Here is a 16,549-nt window from a genome sequence, read left to right on the forward strand (position 1 = left end):
GTGAGATGTAATTGGCGTGCTGATAGGAAATGGGAGAAGAAAATGCTTCCCTTCAAGTTCTAGGAAACTAAACCAAGCTACAGTTGCAGGTTAGGAATTTGGAGACATCTGGAGATGAGAATTATGACTTCCTTGTCATCTTTTCCAGGAGAAAGTTGTCCAAATGTCAACATTTTCCTTGTACTCTTCTGAGTGCATAGTTTTAAGAAAGCAAGTCATAAACGCTTGTGGAAGGGAAAAGCAGAAAGTGCATGATACTGACTTAGTCCTCAGTGTTCAGACAACGTGTAGTTTGGTTCAAGATTTGAGTAGATCGGACACTCAAATCTAAAAGAATATAGAAGCTCTATGTGTGTATACTCACACAGAGACTTTTTAAGGGCAAAAGGGCAGGGTGGTGATAACTCAGAGAAACATTCATAGTTTCTTGCTGCTTGTCAAGCTAAATTTTCTGCTACTATTTCCTGATCAGCTGAGGCCATCCTAAGCTGTCTGTACCATCTTAGCAGCATTTTCTGTAGTAATAGCAGCCACAGATAAGTATTGCTTGGTATCTGAGCTGTTCATCAACCAGATGAGCTGTTCTTGTTTCTGTCTTTCTCAGGAGTTAAACATAGCTGCTTTTGTCATGCTAAACTGATTGTAATTTGTTCTGTGGTGCCTGTGCATGGGTAAGTCTCCATGGGTTACATGAGGGAAGGTTGTGCGAATCAGTCTGGGCATGACAGACCAGTCCTTTTTTCCTGAAGAGCAGAGGGTATCCTGTGTGTGACTGTGTATTATGTCATATACATGTAGAAAATGGACCTTTTATGCCACGTACACTGAATATGCTTCAGTAAACACTTGGCCAAAAAGGCTAGATGTGATGGTCTTTAGTGTAGCTGTGTAATAGTGCAAGATACGTTTGAGAAATGTCAAAAGTTGACTGTTGTCCATTGGCCCCAAAACCTTAGAAACAGTTGTCCTTGATGCTAACTTCAGGTCTTCCTGCACACAGCTTTTTCTCAGCTCTGGCTTTAAATTGCTTTTGCTAGGTATAAGGCATGCTTAAATCATTATGGTATTCATCGCCTTCCATGAGAATACAGCAGAATGGGCTAGCTGTTAGGAGTTGTTAACACACACACACGTAACTGCACTAATATAGTTGCATTAATGAAAAACTTTAAGTACGCCTGCCGTGTCTGCGGGCAGCTTGCATGGTGTTTGCAACACTCCCCTCCTGAGTGGGAAACGATGCAAGAGGCAAATGTTTTTTAAAAGCAATGAAGTTCAACTCCAGTTCTTTCCTAATGAGATTTGAGCTTCTATGTTTTATTTTAGGAAACCATGGAGAGTCTGGAGAGTCATTTAGAAGACTTCAGGAATTTAATTTGCAGTCTCACATGCACGACACACATACTCATTAAAATCTGAAGGAAAATTGGTATGCGTGTCGCAGCGTGCAAACCAAGCAGAGTTTGTTCCCTGGTCTCTGTGGAAAAGCCCTATGTTTAAGTTTTGCCAACATTATACACTTGTGTCTTCTGGCCTGTCAGCTTTATACAATGTTGAAATGTGTAAAACTCCCGGACAGATTTTCAGCTTGAGTGAATAAATGCAGAGCCATTGGGTGAGAGTGGAACCAGGGCGGTGTGTGCAAGCGCAGAAAACTGACAACTCCTCACATAATGAGTTTGACTTAAAGAGCTGCTACCAATCTCATTCTTGTTCTAAAAATGGCTGGATTGCTAATTTAATAATACTTGGCTGCTTCTGTTCAGTTCGGTGGTTTTGCCATGGGGGAGAATCACGTTTATGGAGATGTGGTCACCCTGCACTAAAGAATTGCAAGTTCAGTGTCAGACCCTGTATTAATGTGTGTGTGTGTGTGTGTGTGTGTGTGTGTGTAAGTGTATATGTGTATATACATACACCACTTGTAGCAATATGGTCTCAACCATGGGCTCCTTGAATGTCAAAATACCATGGCAAATTTAGCACAAGCTCTTACTTTGACTTGTGCTGAAATAATGGTAGAAAGTACTTACACTTCCCTTTTATGCAACTCCAGTGCATAGAAGGCAGTGGGGTATGAAATCCCAAAGTTGTATTTAATCTACACTGTTAGTGTTTCTTGAATTAGGTATGTGGTTTCCTAGTTATACCTGAGACTTGTCTTAATAATTTACCAGCAATGTTGTTTATATCCTCTTCCTCTGTGTTGATTATAATTAATCGTGTCTGCTGCATTTTATCATACTGCAGAATATAAGAACCATAAGGGCACTTGCTGAAATTGCAGAAGTAACAAAAAAAGAAAGGAACTTTCAGCCTAGCACAGATCATGCTGACCTTACTTCTATGGCAAATACTATAAGGGACTGTGGAAATACTCGCAATGGAGTAACTAGGAAGAGCAGTGATGCTTTGGGTATGTTTTCCCTGTTGTCTGGCTCCTGGAGGAGTCATTCATTCCCATGGGAAATGATGGAAGATGCTGCCATTCTCACTGAAGTCGGTTTAACTGTAACCTGGCATAGGCACATAACAAACTGCTGAGCAGCAGAGTTGGACCTTTTTGGTATCAGTGTTACAAGAACCTTTGTGCTGTACTTGTGCAGTGTATCTACACTGTTTTGTTCTTCGCTGATACTTCTGTGGTAGTTAGGCCTGGAAACACAGTAATGCATTAGATAATCAGAAAAGAAAAAACATTTGCAAACTGAGTAGGAAGGATAAAATATCTGAACTGATCTCTACTTTAAAGCATAAATCATGCTCTCAAAAGAGCCTGTTCATGGGGTTATCCGGATTCGGTCTTTATGGTGAAATCTTAAAAACCTGGCTTCTTTTTCTATATTCTTTCCTTTGTTTTCTCCTGACATGCCACCTTTCCTCCAGCTGGAGATGCTGGCTGCAGTGAAGTGGGTGTAGTCTGGCAGACAAACATTAAGATTTAGGAATGTAGAAGAAAGAGCCAGCTGCCTGCACTGTCCCATCTGCGTTGTCAAAGAGTGCAGCAGGAGAAGCAGGAATAGGCTGGGATGTACTGCACTAGGCTACTTATCTATTAAATACTGGTGTAATAGAAAGGTCGTATTGCCAAAACCAATGTACATTCTGCACTTTAAAGTAGAGGGATGCACAGTAACAATGCTGCTACTGTGATGGGTGTAATATGCTGCCCATAAGGAACCAGCAATGTAGACAAAGGGATTTTGAAAGGAATTGACTCCCTCCTACATGGTCAGGCACAAGTTCTTCAACTTATTTTTTTAACTTGCATAAACAGAAAATGACACAGTGGATCCCATGTCAGCCAAAAGAGCCATCTGTGGTCTAACCCTGTCACAAACAGTATAGCAGCAATTCCAATGCCACTGACAGTGTGGAGTTTGCCAAAAAAGCAGATGCTTCTTCTGACATGCATCTTCAATGCAGTGCCGTTTCTATCCTATAATTGCTGACTGTGGAGGGAGGGTGGGTATGATAGCCAGATGAGCAGAATGATGAAATTGTAGGTTTTTGGTTTTTTTTTGTTTGTTTTGTTTAAACAGGAGTTTAGAAAATAGTAACAAAAATTAAAAAGGAAACACTAAAAAAATTGTTTGAAAAAGCTGAAATAAAAAACTGCAGAATTATCATATGTGTTTCATGAAACCTGTAACACTTTTTAAGTAAAACAATGCTCTCAGGAGCTTATCAGAAATCTTCAGTCTAATACAGGATGGAAGAACAGTAAATAGTACTTCAGAAACCTTTCTGTGGTGTTTTTAACTTTTCAAAAGAAAACATTTCCTTCTCTAATAATTTTAAGGAACTTGAGATTGACCAGATGTACTTTCTTTTTTCTTTTTTTCTCTCCTTACTGGTGCTGCTAGTCTTTGTAGTACAGCTGTTCAAGCACTAGTCTGAATACGCTGAGGTGAGTATCTATGTGTCTGCACTATGCTATTTTTTAACATGATACTTAACGCTCATCAGTAGTAGCTTCATGAGCTGTACAGACCTAGCTGGACTAACCGCCAAACTACAGTGATGGGTGGCATCCTTAATTGGTAAGAAAAGAGGCTGCCCTCATGAACATTGCGTTTTTATAACTTTATGAAATTAAAACCTTAATTACCTATACCATCAGTATGCATTCTAACATTGCACGTAGAAGTACTTGAAAACAGTAAGTTTTTGATCACATTGAATATTGTCTGCGGCCCCATTTGTTGGCACTGGAGACAGAAGTTCAGGACACCTCATGACAAAACAGGTGAGCAAAATAACAGCTGAGCTGGAGGTTGACATTCTTCTGATAGAAGAGTCTGTCCTCTGCAGAAGTAACTGACTTGTGTGATACAGAAAAGTCTCACTGCCCGAGCTTAGTTTTGCAGAATTCACTTAGAGAAATGGTTATCTGTTGTCTCTTATTTTCCTACAAGGGAGCCAAAAAATACCCAGATAAATCCAGGTCTCTTATTTCCATACATTTAAGTCCCACCTCATGGTGCAGCTTTTGGTTAGTTCTTCCAATTACACTCTCCAGTGCAGTAAGAAGATAATACATACTATTTATTTTGAGATCGCAGTACACTTGTTTCCAGTTTCCATGAATGAGAAAAAAATAATTTCCATTTTTCCTTTGTATTTTTTTTTTTTTTATTATTATAGGTAAATGTCTGGTTTAATTTTTTCTTGAGGGGAAAAAAGAACAGAGGAACTTTTTTACTTTGAGGTATTAGTTAGTGCACCTTCTGATCTTCAGGTTTATTGTGAATAACTTTACTTACTGAGCAGTGTTTAAAACCAAAGTGTATTAGAAGCACCATGAATTTAATGACTGGAGAGGAGGGGGAAGCGATAGGATCAGTGATGCCTTTGAATGTGCCTTTTGCTCTGCTTCCTCCCCTCCCGTGACAGTGCATGCTGAGAAGCTAATGAGTTTATTAGCTTAAGCTCCACTGCAGTTCACACCTCACTTTTTGCTAGAGAGTGCTGTACAAAGGGAACTGCTGATCTAGGCAGTATTTCCTTATTTTGCTGATGAAAATGTCACGTGGACAATGTCAGAAGACTTGGTCAAGATCTTTAGGTGTTTACTGCTTCTGCCTTACCCACTAAGCTGGTTGCACTGGCAGTGAAGAAAATTACATTTGTTTTGATGTAATCTGCTTTTGGCATATTTGTTCTGTCTGCTTTTTTTTTTTTTTTTTTTCCGAATCTCCTTGGATTCATGTGAGGTGATTGTTCAGTAATTTGTTCCAGAGTATTTCTGGGAATTGGAGTTGAGCTGACTGCTGCGAAATTCCCTGGGTTTTCCTCTTCCCCTTAAAAAAGTTGCAGGACATTGGCTGATGGAGAAGTGAAACTATTTATGGTAATTCTGTATGTGCCAGCTGCAGTTTGGCTGGATGTCTTTTTTCATGTTCTGGGAATTTTACAGCTTTCATGAAGCAGAACAATTGCCTGAGTACTTGTTTTCTTTGATTTGTCATCTGTTTTGGGATAACACCTGAAGAGTTTTTAAATGGGGGTACTGAGTAGAAATTTTCTTGTTTAATAAATGTTTAAGCAGAATCATAACGGGATTGCTATGACCTTCAGTTTAGGGATCTCTGAACCTCTTAATGCTGTGAGCACTGTAATAGTCACCTGTGCAAGAGGCATATGCAAATGCTTCGTTTCTGCATGTTTCCCCTTAAACTTCAAAACTGCTGCCTTTTGCTGCTCTAAGATGTCTTTTATGTGCTTATTGCTAGCATTTAATGATCTCCACTGGAAACGTGGCCATAGGAGGCCTTCCTGCTGGCATATGACCCAGTGTTCCCCCTCTCCCATCATGCAGCCTGAGACATAAAAAGCTGATTGAGTCGTTTTTGCTTAGAGTCTGTAGGCTGTATGTGATTTGCAGCTCTAATGTGATCATTCCTGGTGTAGTCTTACGTATGACATGGCGCAGGAGTTTCTGTGTTAATTGTTCTTTCAGTTGAAGCATTTCTCCTACCAATGGTATCTTGGATGTTTCCTGTTGCAGAGGACGTTGTAAGATTTTATACCCTGCTATTAACGTGTACCAGCAGATGTGTAATGCAAGAGAGAAATGATCTGTATTCAGTGTCATGTGTTGGACTTGCTATGTTTCAGAGGCTTGCATAAACCCATTAGTATGTGTGTTAAGCCTCTCTGAAAATGGATGTGTTTTCTTCTAACTGTAATTTGAATCCTCCGGCTGGAACAAAAAATTTAACATAGCGTAGGGATTCAGTACCCTTTTCTCTCTGGATCCTGATCAAAAGCCTTGGCTGGTTTCACTGAAGGAAATAGGTCTGCGTATTTACTAGAGTCAAGAAGGAAGTTGGCAGTGAATTCCTTTGTGTCTATTGCTCAATGAAGCTAACCACAAAAACACGTACATGCTTCTTTTTTCTTTTTGTTGAATTCTTAGTGCCAAGCTCTCTTTCTTCAGGTACTTAGCATCTTGACTTTCTTTTTACATTCTTTTAATGTAGACTAGATGTTGGGTTGCTGCAGCCTGTTCAAATTTCAGAACCTAAGCCTCAGATATTTTGCTTCAGCTGCCTATAATTGTATCATGGCTAGGGCATGGGATGCGTGTGGTTCGTAGTCAGAGGATTGTCCAGGGAATCCAGGTATAAAAGTGAAAGGGAAGAGGGATGCTGCGATTCATGATGAGCAAGTAGAAGGAAGAAGAGTTGATAGCATCTGCAAAGGGACAGGATGTAACCCAGTTCAGCACTCCTGTCTGCCTTTTGTGGCTAGTTTCATGTATCCCTGATAGGGGATTAAATCAAGGGAATAGGTGAGCTCCTGGGAACTTTGAAGCTTTTTCATTATCACTGAAAGCAGCCTTTCCTGCTGCTTCCAAGTTAGAGGTTTTTGTATGTGATAATAATGAAAAGAACCCCAACTTATCCTTGAAGGAAAAAAAACCTGTTTGGTAGCATCAGCATTGATTTTTGTCAGATACTTGCAATGCAGCCAAGATTATGCTCCCACTTTTTCAAGTGTTTTAGTAAAAAGGAAATACATAGATTTAGAGCTTTTTTTCATTGCTAGCAGAAGATTGCTGTTATATTAAGCTTTAATATGTGTAATTTAAATAATATTGGTTCAATTTCCTGTAAAAAAAAAAAAATTGGGAATGTGACATTTTGTCAACAAGCTGGAATGCTTTACTTCTGTACTTTTTGTTCTTAATCATAGCTTTCTAGTGAGAACAAGTTTAGTCCTGTTATGTCACTGTGAAGGGTGGCTTGTTCTCTCACCATCCTGAGGGAAAGGAAGCAAAATAACTGCCAGTGAGGAGAGAATAATCAAAATCATCTAGGGGTGAAATTCTTATGAGCCTCTGAGCTGTGGCAAAGGTTTTATACTAGACTTTGTCTTATATCATTGCTGATAGAGCCACTCTTCATGAAGATCCTTTTACAAAGGAAGCTTATAGAAGCACCTACTCACTTTTACATTTCTGTATTTCAAGGAAGGACTTCTTAAATGGCTCAGAAAAAAAGGTGTATTGACTCCTTTCCTGGATTTTGCTGAAAAATGTTTCTTCTTCTTACTGGCAGGGTGATTTAAAGTAGTTAAAACACAATGGACTTGAAAAGAAAGACAGTATAATAAAAAAAAAGTCAAAGTTTTCATAGACTTGGCTATAACATCCAGGCAAGAAAAAAGAGCATAGCCCTCTATTTTTAAGAGAAGTTTTGCATGATAGAACTTATGTGCTAACAAATAAAATTAAAGCTGAGGGGCTGCTTTTGTTCTTTTTTCCCCAGTTCAGTGTAATTTATTATTTTTTTATATTATATATATTTATTTATTTTAGTACTTGATTTTCAAGCTGGTTATTGCAGTCCATCATTGTCATAATGCCAGCTGTAGTATTTTGGGCGTAGTTCTTTCATGCCAAGATGTAGAAGGTTTAGAGAGCTTTTGAGGAGAAACCCAGCGCTGGATCTCCATATGCTCCTGGGCTGTCTGTGGTATTTTGTAACAGGGAGAGTCTCTGCTGGATGCCAGCTTCCACCCACTGGGTCCTGCCTCTTCCCAACACCTAGTTGTTTCTGTTCCACGTGGCTGGAGCCAGGAAGATAGAATAGGCTTGGATCCTGGGTGTGCAAATAACTCTGTATGATTGCAAGACATAATATCCGTGGTCTCAGCCTGGTGCAGTAAACCAGCCCTTGCTGGAATAGTCTTGTTGACTCTTGCAGCATCACTGTGATAAGACCATGTTCCTTACCCATGCAGAGAGAAGTTAGGGTTGGTGGTTTAAAGGATGAAAAGGAGTTTTCTTGCCTGAGGAGATTTTCAGCAGGAGTCTGGAGGACCCAGCTTCTGAGATGCTCTCTACACTTCATCCTGAAAATGTTTAGAAAGCAGCTGACTTGCATTATCTTGCTGTGACAAGTGCTGTCCGACTGAAGAACAGCAGTCGGAGAGGCTACCCTAAGGCAGGAGATGTGAACACAGCAGTGGCACATCTTTCTATTTCTACTGGTTGACTCATGTCCACTGAGAATTGATCTTGGAGAGGCCTCCAGAAATTGTTTTGCTTGCTGTAACATTTCAGACATGATGATGGAAACCATGAAATAGAATAGTGCAGGACACTCAAAATGGCATCTCCGCTAGAGAGGTGCAGGCTTAGGCTAAGTGTTTGATGTTTCCTCATCTATAGGAAAGTGATAAAGCAACTGTATTCATCAGTGAACACTCGTTTCTGTTAGACATTTGGAGTTCTTTCTGTTCAGGACATGATTTTATTACAAACAACCTCCTGTTTCTGAAGTTGTGCACTGAATATGGCAGTGTCTTGCTTCACTATATGTGGCATCTTCTATTTTCCTGAGCCCTTGCTTTCATTGTACATGTAAAGTTCTGTGTTAAGTAGAGTAATAAATAAAAAATCACCCCCTAATTTAATAAAGGGTTGTGTTTTAGGTTTTTTTTTTTCCAAATTAATGTAACTTAATACTTTTTAACAGTTACACACATCTACAAAAATGTGTGGTAATTTTTATATCTCCCCCTTACTGAAGGTGCTGTTTCAAAATGCTACTTAATGAAATCAGGAAGGTTAGGCAAAACCAGGCAGCGTAAGCAGGTACTTGAAGCTTAATCACCTGAACCAAAGCTAGGCAAACACCAATGTCAGGATTTTGAAACTGTGAGATGATCCAAGCAGCAGTTCAGGATAAATCAGATAGTTAATGTGTGCTGTAATTTATGGTTTGAATTTTGAGTAGATGTGTGAGAACTCTGTTGTTAAGTCATGGTACTTTCCCATCAGGAATTTTAGCTGAGTGAAAGAACTCATAATTAAATGCTAGTGTGTTGTATAACTTCATAGACATGCTTTTAATAACACAAAGTTAGAGACTTGAATGGAATGCTACCATAATAATCATGCTTTGTTTTTGGGACAGTTGTTACCCAAGTTACCTTCTGCTTGTTGGAGTTTCCTTGGACTTTTGTAGTCTGAAGGCAGCAAGGATTAGTATCTCTCAGCTCCCAGGTCAAAGGAATTTCTCACTGTTGTTCCATTTTGTTTTGGCTGGTTGTTTTGTTTTCTTTCTTTATGTGGCTTTTTCCTGTTGACAGCAAAGAGATACTTCTCCTTGGCAGGCAAAACCCTGCTCTGACTCCTTTCCAGCCCTTAAGTATAGAGTGGTTTATAAGAAAGACAGGAATGGTTCATGCAAAGATGGGTGTCTTCTCCAGTTGTTTTTCAGTACTTGTGTTTTCTTCCCGTTTGGGTTTTATATTGAGAAGAAAACACAGGCAGACAGTGTTCCTTGGTTCAAGGCGTTCCACAGGGACTCTTCTGTCACTGAGCTTTTCCTTTTTCTAGTGAGTGCCTGTGGTTTTCCCACTGCTCTAGTTGGGCTGTGGAGGGATGGAGAGCTGGAGGGAAGGTCCCTTGGATACCAGGCCAAGAGTGTTGGGAGCTCCTCACAGCTGGCTCCAGAATGGGATAGGGTGGTCATACAGTATATGGATGATTATACTGTCACTGATCTTTTTTGCTTAGCTGTTGAAGATGACTGGGAGGAAACTACTGAGGAGAAGGAATGATTGCTAATTACTTTTGGGAATGAAGACTAAGGAGGAAATGGCAAACCAGTGTGACAATGGTACTTCTTGTGTACAGCAATATTGTCACAAGAAATAATGGTCTGTTACTTAGATTTATTCCTCCTCTACTTTTGTTGAATGTTTTAATTTAAGATGCAATTACTAAAAAGGAAAATTATTGAATGTGGTTTTATGTACATTAAATTATTGCGAACTGCTGTGAAGTCCATACGATTTGACTTTAAGAACAGATTTTGATACGGATTTGCAGTGAAGACTACAGTTTGCGAAGCAAAGCTCTTCACAATTGATTTCAGATTTTATAAAAAGCTTTCAGTTCATGTTTGTGAAAGCTGTGTCTAAACAAACAACCCCGAACTTTGGCCAGGTCTCCACTGCAGAATGTCTTGCCAGCGAGCAGCGCTCTATCAGCCAGGGGTGTGGAAAAAAGTTGTACATCCTTGCTGACATTGATACATTGGCAAAACCCCAGGTGTGGATGCAGCTGTGGTGGCAGAAGAGAACTTGTATCAGCTTAGTTTATGTCGCTTGGGGATGTGATGCAGCTACGCCAGCAGAAAACTCTTCTCTTGGCGTGGGCTGTCAGCGTAGGAGGCTGTGCCAGCACAGCTCCAGCGGTGAGGCTCTGCACTGCCGATGAGCCTTTTGCAGCAACTGGGAAAGAAAAGCCCCTTTAAAGAAAAGAGGGACCCCTCTAATTTAGTTTTTACAAGTAGCTGTCGATGAGGAACAGAGTGGAAAGAGTGATTCAGATTCTCAAATGAAGTTCTAATGTAAAAAATGTGTTTAAGTCTTATGGCTTTAAGATGTCACTGCCCCTTTAATGATTGTCTGTGTCATTGGGTTGCAGGGTTTGAGAGCTGCAGTCCCCAGCATCTGTGTTTTGTAAAGCCTTTAAGGCTGGTAGAGGTATGAGTTTCTGTGAAAGCAGTGAAAAACTTCCCATCTGTAAACTTAGGAAGACAACTGTAATCACATCTACATTCCCGTCATAGTTGGATGTGACCACTAGCATGAGAGCATCTTCATGTTTAAATAAAAGTTTAAATTTCTCAGAATGGAGTGTTTATGTTTTACAGGAAGGCAGAGTTAAGATTCCTGCTTTCTTGAGGCACACGTTGCTTTTTTTTTCCTGTCCTGTCTTTGGCCAGCTGTGAACAAAATTTTACAAAGCCCCAGTTCTTCAGAATGTGGAAAACTGAAGATTTTTAAGGGGAAAAAACACTGTAAGAAGGAAAAAAAAGACACTGAAATACAGAATAGAGGCTCTTAGTCTCCTGTAGTAATTACTGTTTAAGATGAAAACCGGTACATGTGCATTGACTTTTATGGCAGCTGTACATGCACAAAGGAAAGTGTACGTCTCAAAAGCTTGAGCAGAGCAGTTGCGTATTTGATCTTTGCGTGCATTTTGAGAACTCCACTGAAGGCTTCTTGAAGAGAATAGCAGCACCATGCCAGACTAGGTTTGTTCAGTTTGTTATGAAGATGTTTTGAAAGTAGTTGCTCTGTCATTCTGCTTTGCTTGTAACCCTAAAAATAATTGTCTGGTGTTACTGGAAGCAGAACAGTCTGACAGCCCAACTTGCACTGCTATAGTTAAAATCCATCAATGTTTCCATTACAAATTTGGAGGGAGGATTCAATCTTTTTCCCATTTTAAATCATGCCTGGAAAAAATTCTAGATCAGCGCTTCAATTCCAAGTATAAATCTTCTGGAAAAGCTTTTGATGTTTCTAAAAATCTTAATTAAAAAACAACCAAAAAAACCTGAACGCCAGACCCCTCTAACTCTATGGCAGTGAAACACCAGTATTCATTTGTGAAATGTTAAATGATCAGGAATATATTTCATTCTTTTTGGTAATTTTCAGTTCTATAAAATTAGGCAACAACAATATTTCTACATATCAGTGTTGATTTTACAGAGTTTTCTTTTTCCAGGCTGTTACTGCTGCATAATTAACTTTGCAATATGCTGAACTGGAAGATTTCAAAACCTTCTTAGGGAAACACAAAGAAGAAGGGCATAGTTATTGTGAGGTTTCTGATATAAAGTATGCCTTTGTACTTTCCTCCCACTCACAATTTCATTCCAATTTCCTGAGGTTATCTCTAAAATAGTTTCACTTTTCTTGTGTATTAAGGCTGTAGTTTCATGGGTGCTTTAAACCAAGCTAAACTGCAATCCCCTCCTCGCTGCCTGCATATTCCTGTTCCCTGCCTTGTGACAGACAAAGCTTTTGCGTAGCACAAAGCCACATGTGGTGAACCAGATCAGGGAATATAATTTTTTTGGTTCAGGCTGTGGCTACACAACTGTTTGTATTAGCCCAAAGAAGAGGGTGGCACCAGGGCGGGAACAAGTGAGTCTACAGTGACATCTCACTTTATATTCCACTTTATTTCCACACACACACACACACCCACCCACCCACCCACACACACACACACCCTTCCCTCTGCAGTTCACAGGGTGATTCTTTGGTATGAGCTTCTTGAGCCGTAGAAGCTCATTCGGGCTTTTGCAGGACAGGGGCTGCATGCAGCCAATTCTTTTTGTCAGTGAAAACCTTGTAGTCACAAGACTTTTACTGGCAGCTTTACTTCTCTAGTAATTTGTTAAAGTATTCCTCTGACAACACCGCAGACCTGTTCATGACGGTTTGTACAGTGTCCTGTTGTACTGTTGTTAATGCAAGTGATTAAGACTCCTCTATTGCAGATTTTCTCCAGGATGTTTTTATGTTCCATTTGAATCTGATTTCAAGAACAATTGCGTTAATGCCTTGAGGACTAGGTAGAAGTGCTGATGTGCTTATCTACTTCTGAAACTTTATTATTTAATTTTTTAGTTGCCATTATACATAATTTTTTTCTTGACCCTGAAATAATCCACACATACTGAGGTCAGCAGCAAGGTGATAGTTCTGCCAAGGCACACAGTTAATTCAAAGTCTGGTCCTTAAGCTGTCTGTGGTCCCTCTCTATCTTTAAAAAAAAAAAAACCCACACAGTTGCAGTATTGTATGAAGTACTAAAAGCATGAAGAGATGTAAAAGAGGCTTATTTTTGTATTTCTGCGTAGTTTAAGAAAATAGCGTATTATTCATGTGTGCCACAAGAATTCATTTATGGACGTGAAATAGTCATAGTGGTGTAAACTTGGTTTACACTTGCTGGAACCTAGAGGAACAATATTTCCTATTTCATATTCACATCAGATGCCACAATGAAGAGTGTGAAATTCTATGAGTATTCAGCAGAGGCTATATGTAATTTGAGCCTGTGTCATGCATTGACTGTTCTTCATATGGTTGTTGGGTATACTAGAATGTGCTTGTAAATCCTGTCCCAAACATGGTGTGAAAGCAGGTGTATTTAAAATAAATGAATAATTATGTACCGATTTTACACAGAGCTGCAAATGGTAAACAGGCTGCTGTACACTGGGCTAATGCGCATACTGCAAGTGCTGTCTGTAGTTTAACATGCTTTTTTCTTTGCAGCAGTCCATTGTACCAGCCCACCCAATGGCTCCTCCTAGTCCCAGCACCACCAGCAGTAATAACAACAGCAGTAGCAACAGCAACTCAGGATGGGATCAATTAAGTAAAACAAACCTTTACATCAGAGCACTGCCTCCAAACACCACTGATCAGGACCTGGTAAAATTATGCCAACCGTAAGTACTATACTTAAATTTAAATTATAATGTCTTACCTTAAAAGCTTATAAAGTGAAACTGGAATGAGTGTTTGGATTATGAGGGAAGAAAAACAGATTTGTAAATAAAAATCCTCATGCTATAGTGTAATGGCAAGTTTGAACTTCCCCGTCAATCAGAAGGAAAAGAGTGTGTTTGTCACTTTGGAAAAGCAAAGAAAGTTAAATATAAGTGGTGAACAGAAGCAACCCATTGATTTAATAAAAACTGTAATCACCCATACTGCTGCCTGATGGTGTTGAAATTGCACATAAATGAAAATTAACACCTGAATGCGAAACGTGCTATCAAGAACCTGCAACAGAGGTTTCCTCTGTTCACCACTAAGATAATCTGCTGATACAAACTCCTCAAGTAATTGTTCTGCATCACTGTACATTACAGTGTGCATCTGAATGCTTATCATAGATTCAGACCAATTTGTTGGCTGTACATTACTGCATAATTACGTTTATCATTAGAAATGGTTGATCTGGGTTATAATCCTCTCTGCTGGCTGGAGTTGTGGGTAGACTTGGCTTAGCAGAGGGTTTTCAGGCAATGTTGTTAACATGAGATTTTTGTTTGTTTGTTTGTGAGGTGTTCGGTTTTGTTTTATTAATTTTTACAGCAGCACATGCCTTTTAGTTACTTTCAAACGTGGGTCAGAAATCCAGATACTTGCAGTTATGTTGTTTATGCACTGTTTAAAATCACCTTTCTTGGATGCTTTACTGAATTCTTGAAATCTTCACTCCAGAATTCATAGTGCACTTTCTGGGTTATTTTGGAATCAAAACTACGCAGCTAAATTTTCAGTGCTACCTGTAAGTAAACACCCAGCTGTCTTGAACGAGTGGAGAGTCATTAAAATTTGTGTGTATCACTGCTCTCTGAGATTCTCAAAGTAATTTTATGTTCAATTTAGCAGATCAGTAACTGGGACTATGCAAAAATACACACTGAAGACCACAATGCAAGTTAGTAAAATAGCTAAGAAAAACCTGTAAGTCTTGAATCTCAGCTTATATGAGGTGCCTTTGGTTTTGAATGTTGCAAAACAACCTAGTACATAGTTTATAGAGGTGATTTCTTCCTTTTTTCTTTTTTTCTTTTTTCCTGTTTTTTAAACAAAACTTGGATTTTCAGCATTGTAGCCACGTATCAGTCATCTGAGTATTGTAATAACAACTCGCTCTCGGGTCTTTAAGGAAAAAAGTTTCCATTTGGTCATTTTCCCAAGAGCAAATGAAATCCATGTGTTTTACAGAGAAGAGAACAGATTATCAATCTGTAAAGATTCATTAATAAATTAAACACTTTTACAGCTTCCCATGTGAAAGTGACCTCTTCACTTGCATTTTAGTGGCAAATGCGTGTTTTACAGAAGTGGATTTTTCCATCCCATCTTTGTTTTTCAAACTGATGAAGAAACTTTGGCCTGTGTACTCATGTTACACTAGGCCAGAGTTGTGAGGTTATTTTGCACTGGAGCCGCCCAGTAACTACTGTTTGTGCAGTGGTTACTATAGCTCCTTAATCTCTTTCTGAAGACATTTTGGTTTGCACAGTCTTAGATGCCATCGAATGTTTGAGGAAAAAATATGTTCGATACTTTGCTGTAACTGGTCCTTTCCCACTTGGACAGCCACAGATCCTGATTTTATTTTTTTTGTTGATGTTCAATATATAATTGTAGTTGGACAGCATGAATTTTGCAACTAAAGGCAAGAGCTGCAGCCATGGAGTTACTAAATCAATTCTGATGTGAATTTACAGACTTGGAAGGCTGTGGCTTTTCTTCCTGTGAGATAGTTCTCTCCTAAATGCCTTCCCTGGGAGGAAAGGAGGCTGTGTCTCAAGACTCTCCATTTCTGCTGAGGAACTAAATAAGATGTCCAGAAATTTTAGCCTTGGAACATCTTTCAAAAATCTGGGCAATCTATTAAGAAAGAGCCTTTAGGCTTCTTTGCCAGCCTAGCCCTTTAGCAACTAACTTGATGCTGCAGTAAGGTAGAAATGACAACATTCTCTCCTTGTTCACAGAAGGTCAGTAATCCACTTTTAGAAACTATGGAAAGTTTCAGATGCAAAATCTGCCTAAACTTCTAGGACATAGAGGGTAGGATATTTTTGAAAGTGAATCTGCCACGTTCATTGTTGAAGCTGAGACAACACCAGATAAGTAGAGAATAAAATCTTGGGCACATAGAACTCAGTGTAGAAACTGCTGTTTACTCCAGAATATTTTCATTAGCTTTGTCCAAATGCTTCAGACTTTACTGGGAGGCCTTAATTTTAGTTCCTTTTACCGATATGCAGTGGATCTTGCTATCCTAAGGTATCCACTGGAGTGCTTGGTGCTAAGAATGGATAGAAAGACTGCTCTACATATTGTAGAAATGATCTTGCTGGCTGGCAATAACTAGTTTTCAGTGGATGTAAAGAAAAATATTACTGGCTTTTGTTTTGTATCTTTTGGCTGTTGTCAGGCAAGGCAGAAAAACACCTGTGGGTTCAGGAAATAATTTTAAAACACCATTGTCACTACAAATGCCAGAAACATCCCATCTGTTCAGATTTTCCTTCTGATCCTTGTGGACTTGTATCATATACACTGTACTGAAAAGTTATTTCCAGTGATGGTTATTGTAGAGAAATACTGCTTTCAATATAATCCTCAGAGTAGGAGGTAGAAGAATCTAGACTAGAGTTCTTTTGTGGAGGTCTGGTTATACAGTAAC

At 39.3% G+C, this 16,549-nt stretch overlaps 1 protein-coding gene across 6 annotated transcripts in view; it reads left to right on the forward strand.

Moving 5' to 3' along the window:
• Positions 1 to 16,549, forward strand: part of RBMS1 (RNA binding motif single stranded interacting protein 1) — a 153,488-nt gene that overhangs the window by 66,324 nt on the left and 70,615 nt on the right. For all 6 annotated transcript variants that reach the window (XM_062611071.1, XM_062611070.1, XM_062611073.1 and 3 more), the window contains exon 2: positions 13,609 to 13,784. In XM_062611071.1, the coding sequence (XP_062467055.1) occupies positions 13,609 to 13,784 (176 nt within the window). The remainder of the gene's footprint in view (positions 1 to 13,608; positions 13,785 to 16,549) is intronic.

The sequence above is a fragment of the Pezoporus occidentalis genome, unplaced genomic scaffold, assembly GCF_034315485.1.
Source record: "Pezoporus occidentalis ecotype Australia unplaced genomic scaffold, CSIRO_AGI_Poc_V1 ctg150, whole genome shotgun sequence".
NCBI lineage: Eukaryota > Metazoa > Chordata > Aves > Psittaciformes > Psittacidae > Pezoporus > Pezoporus occidentalis.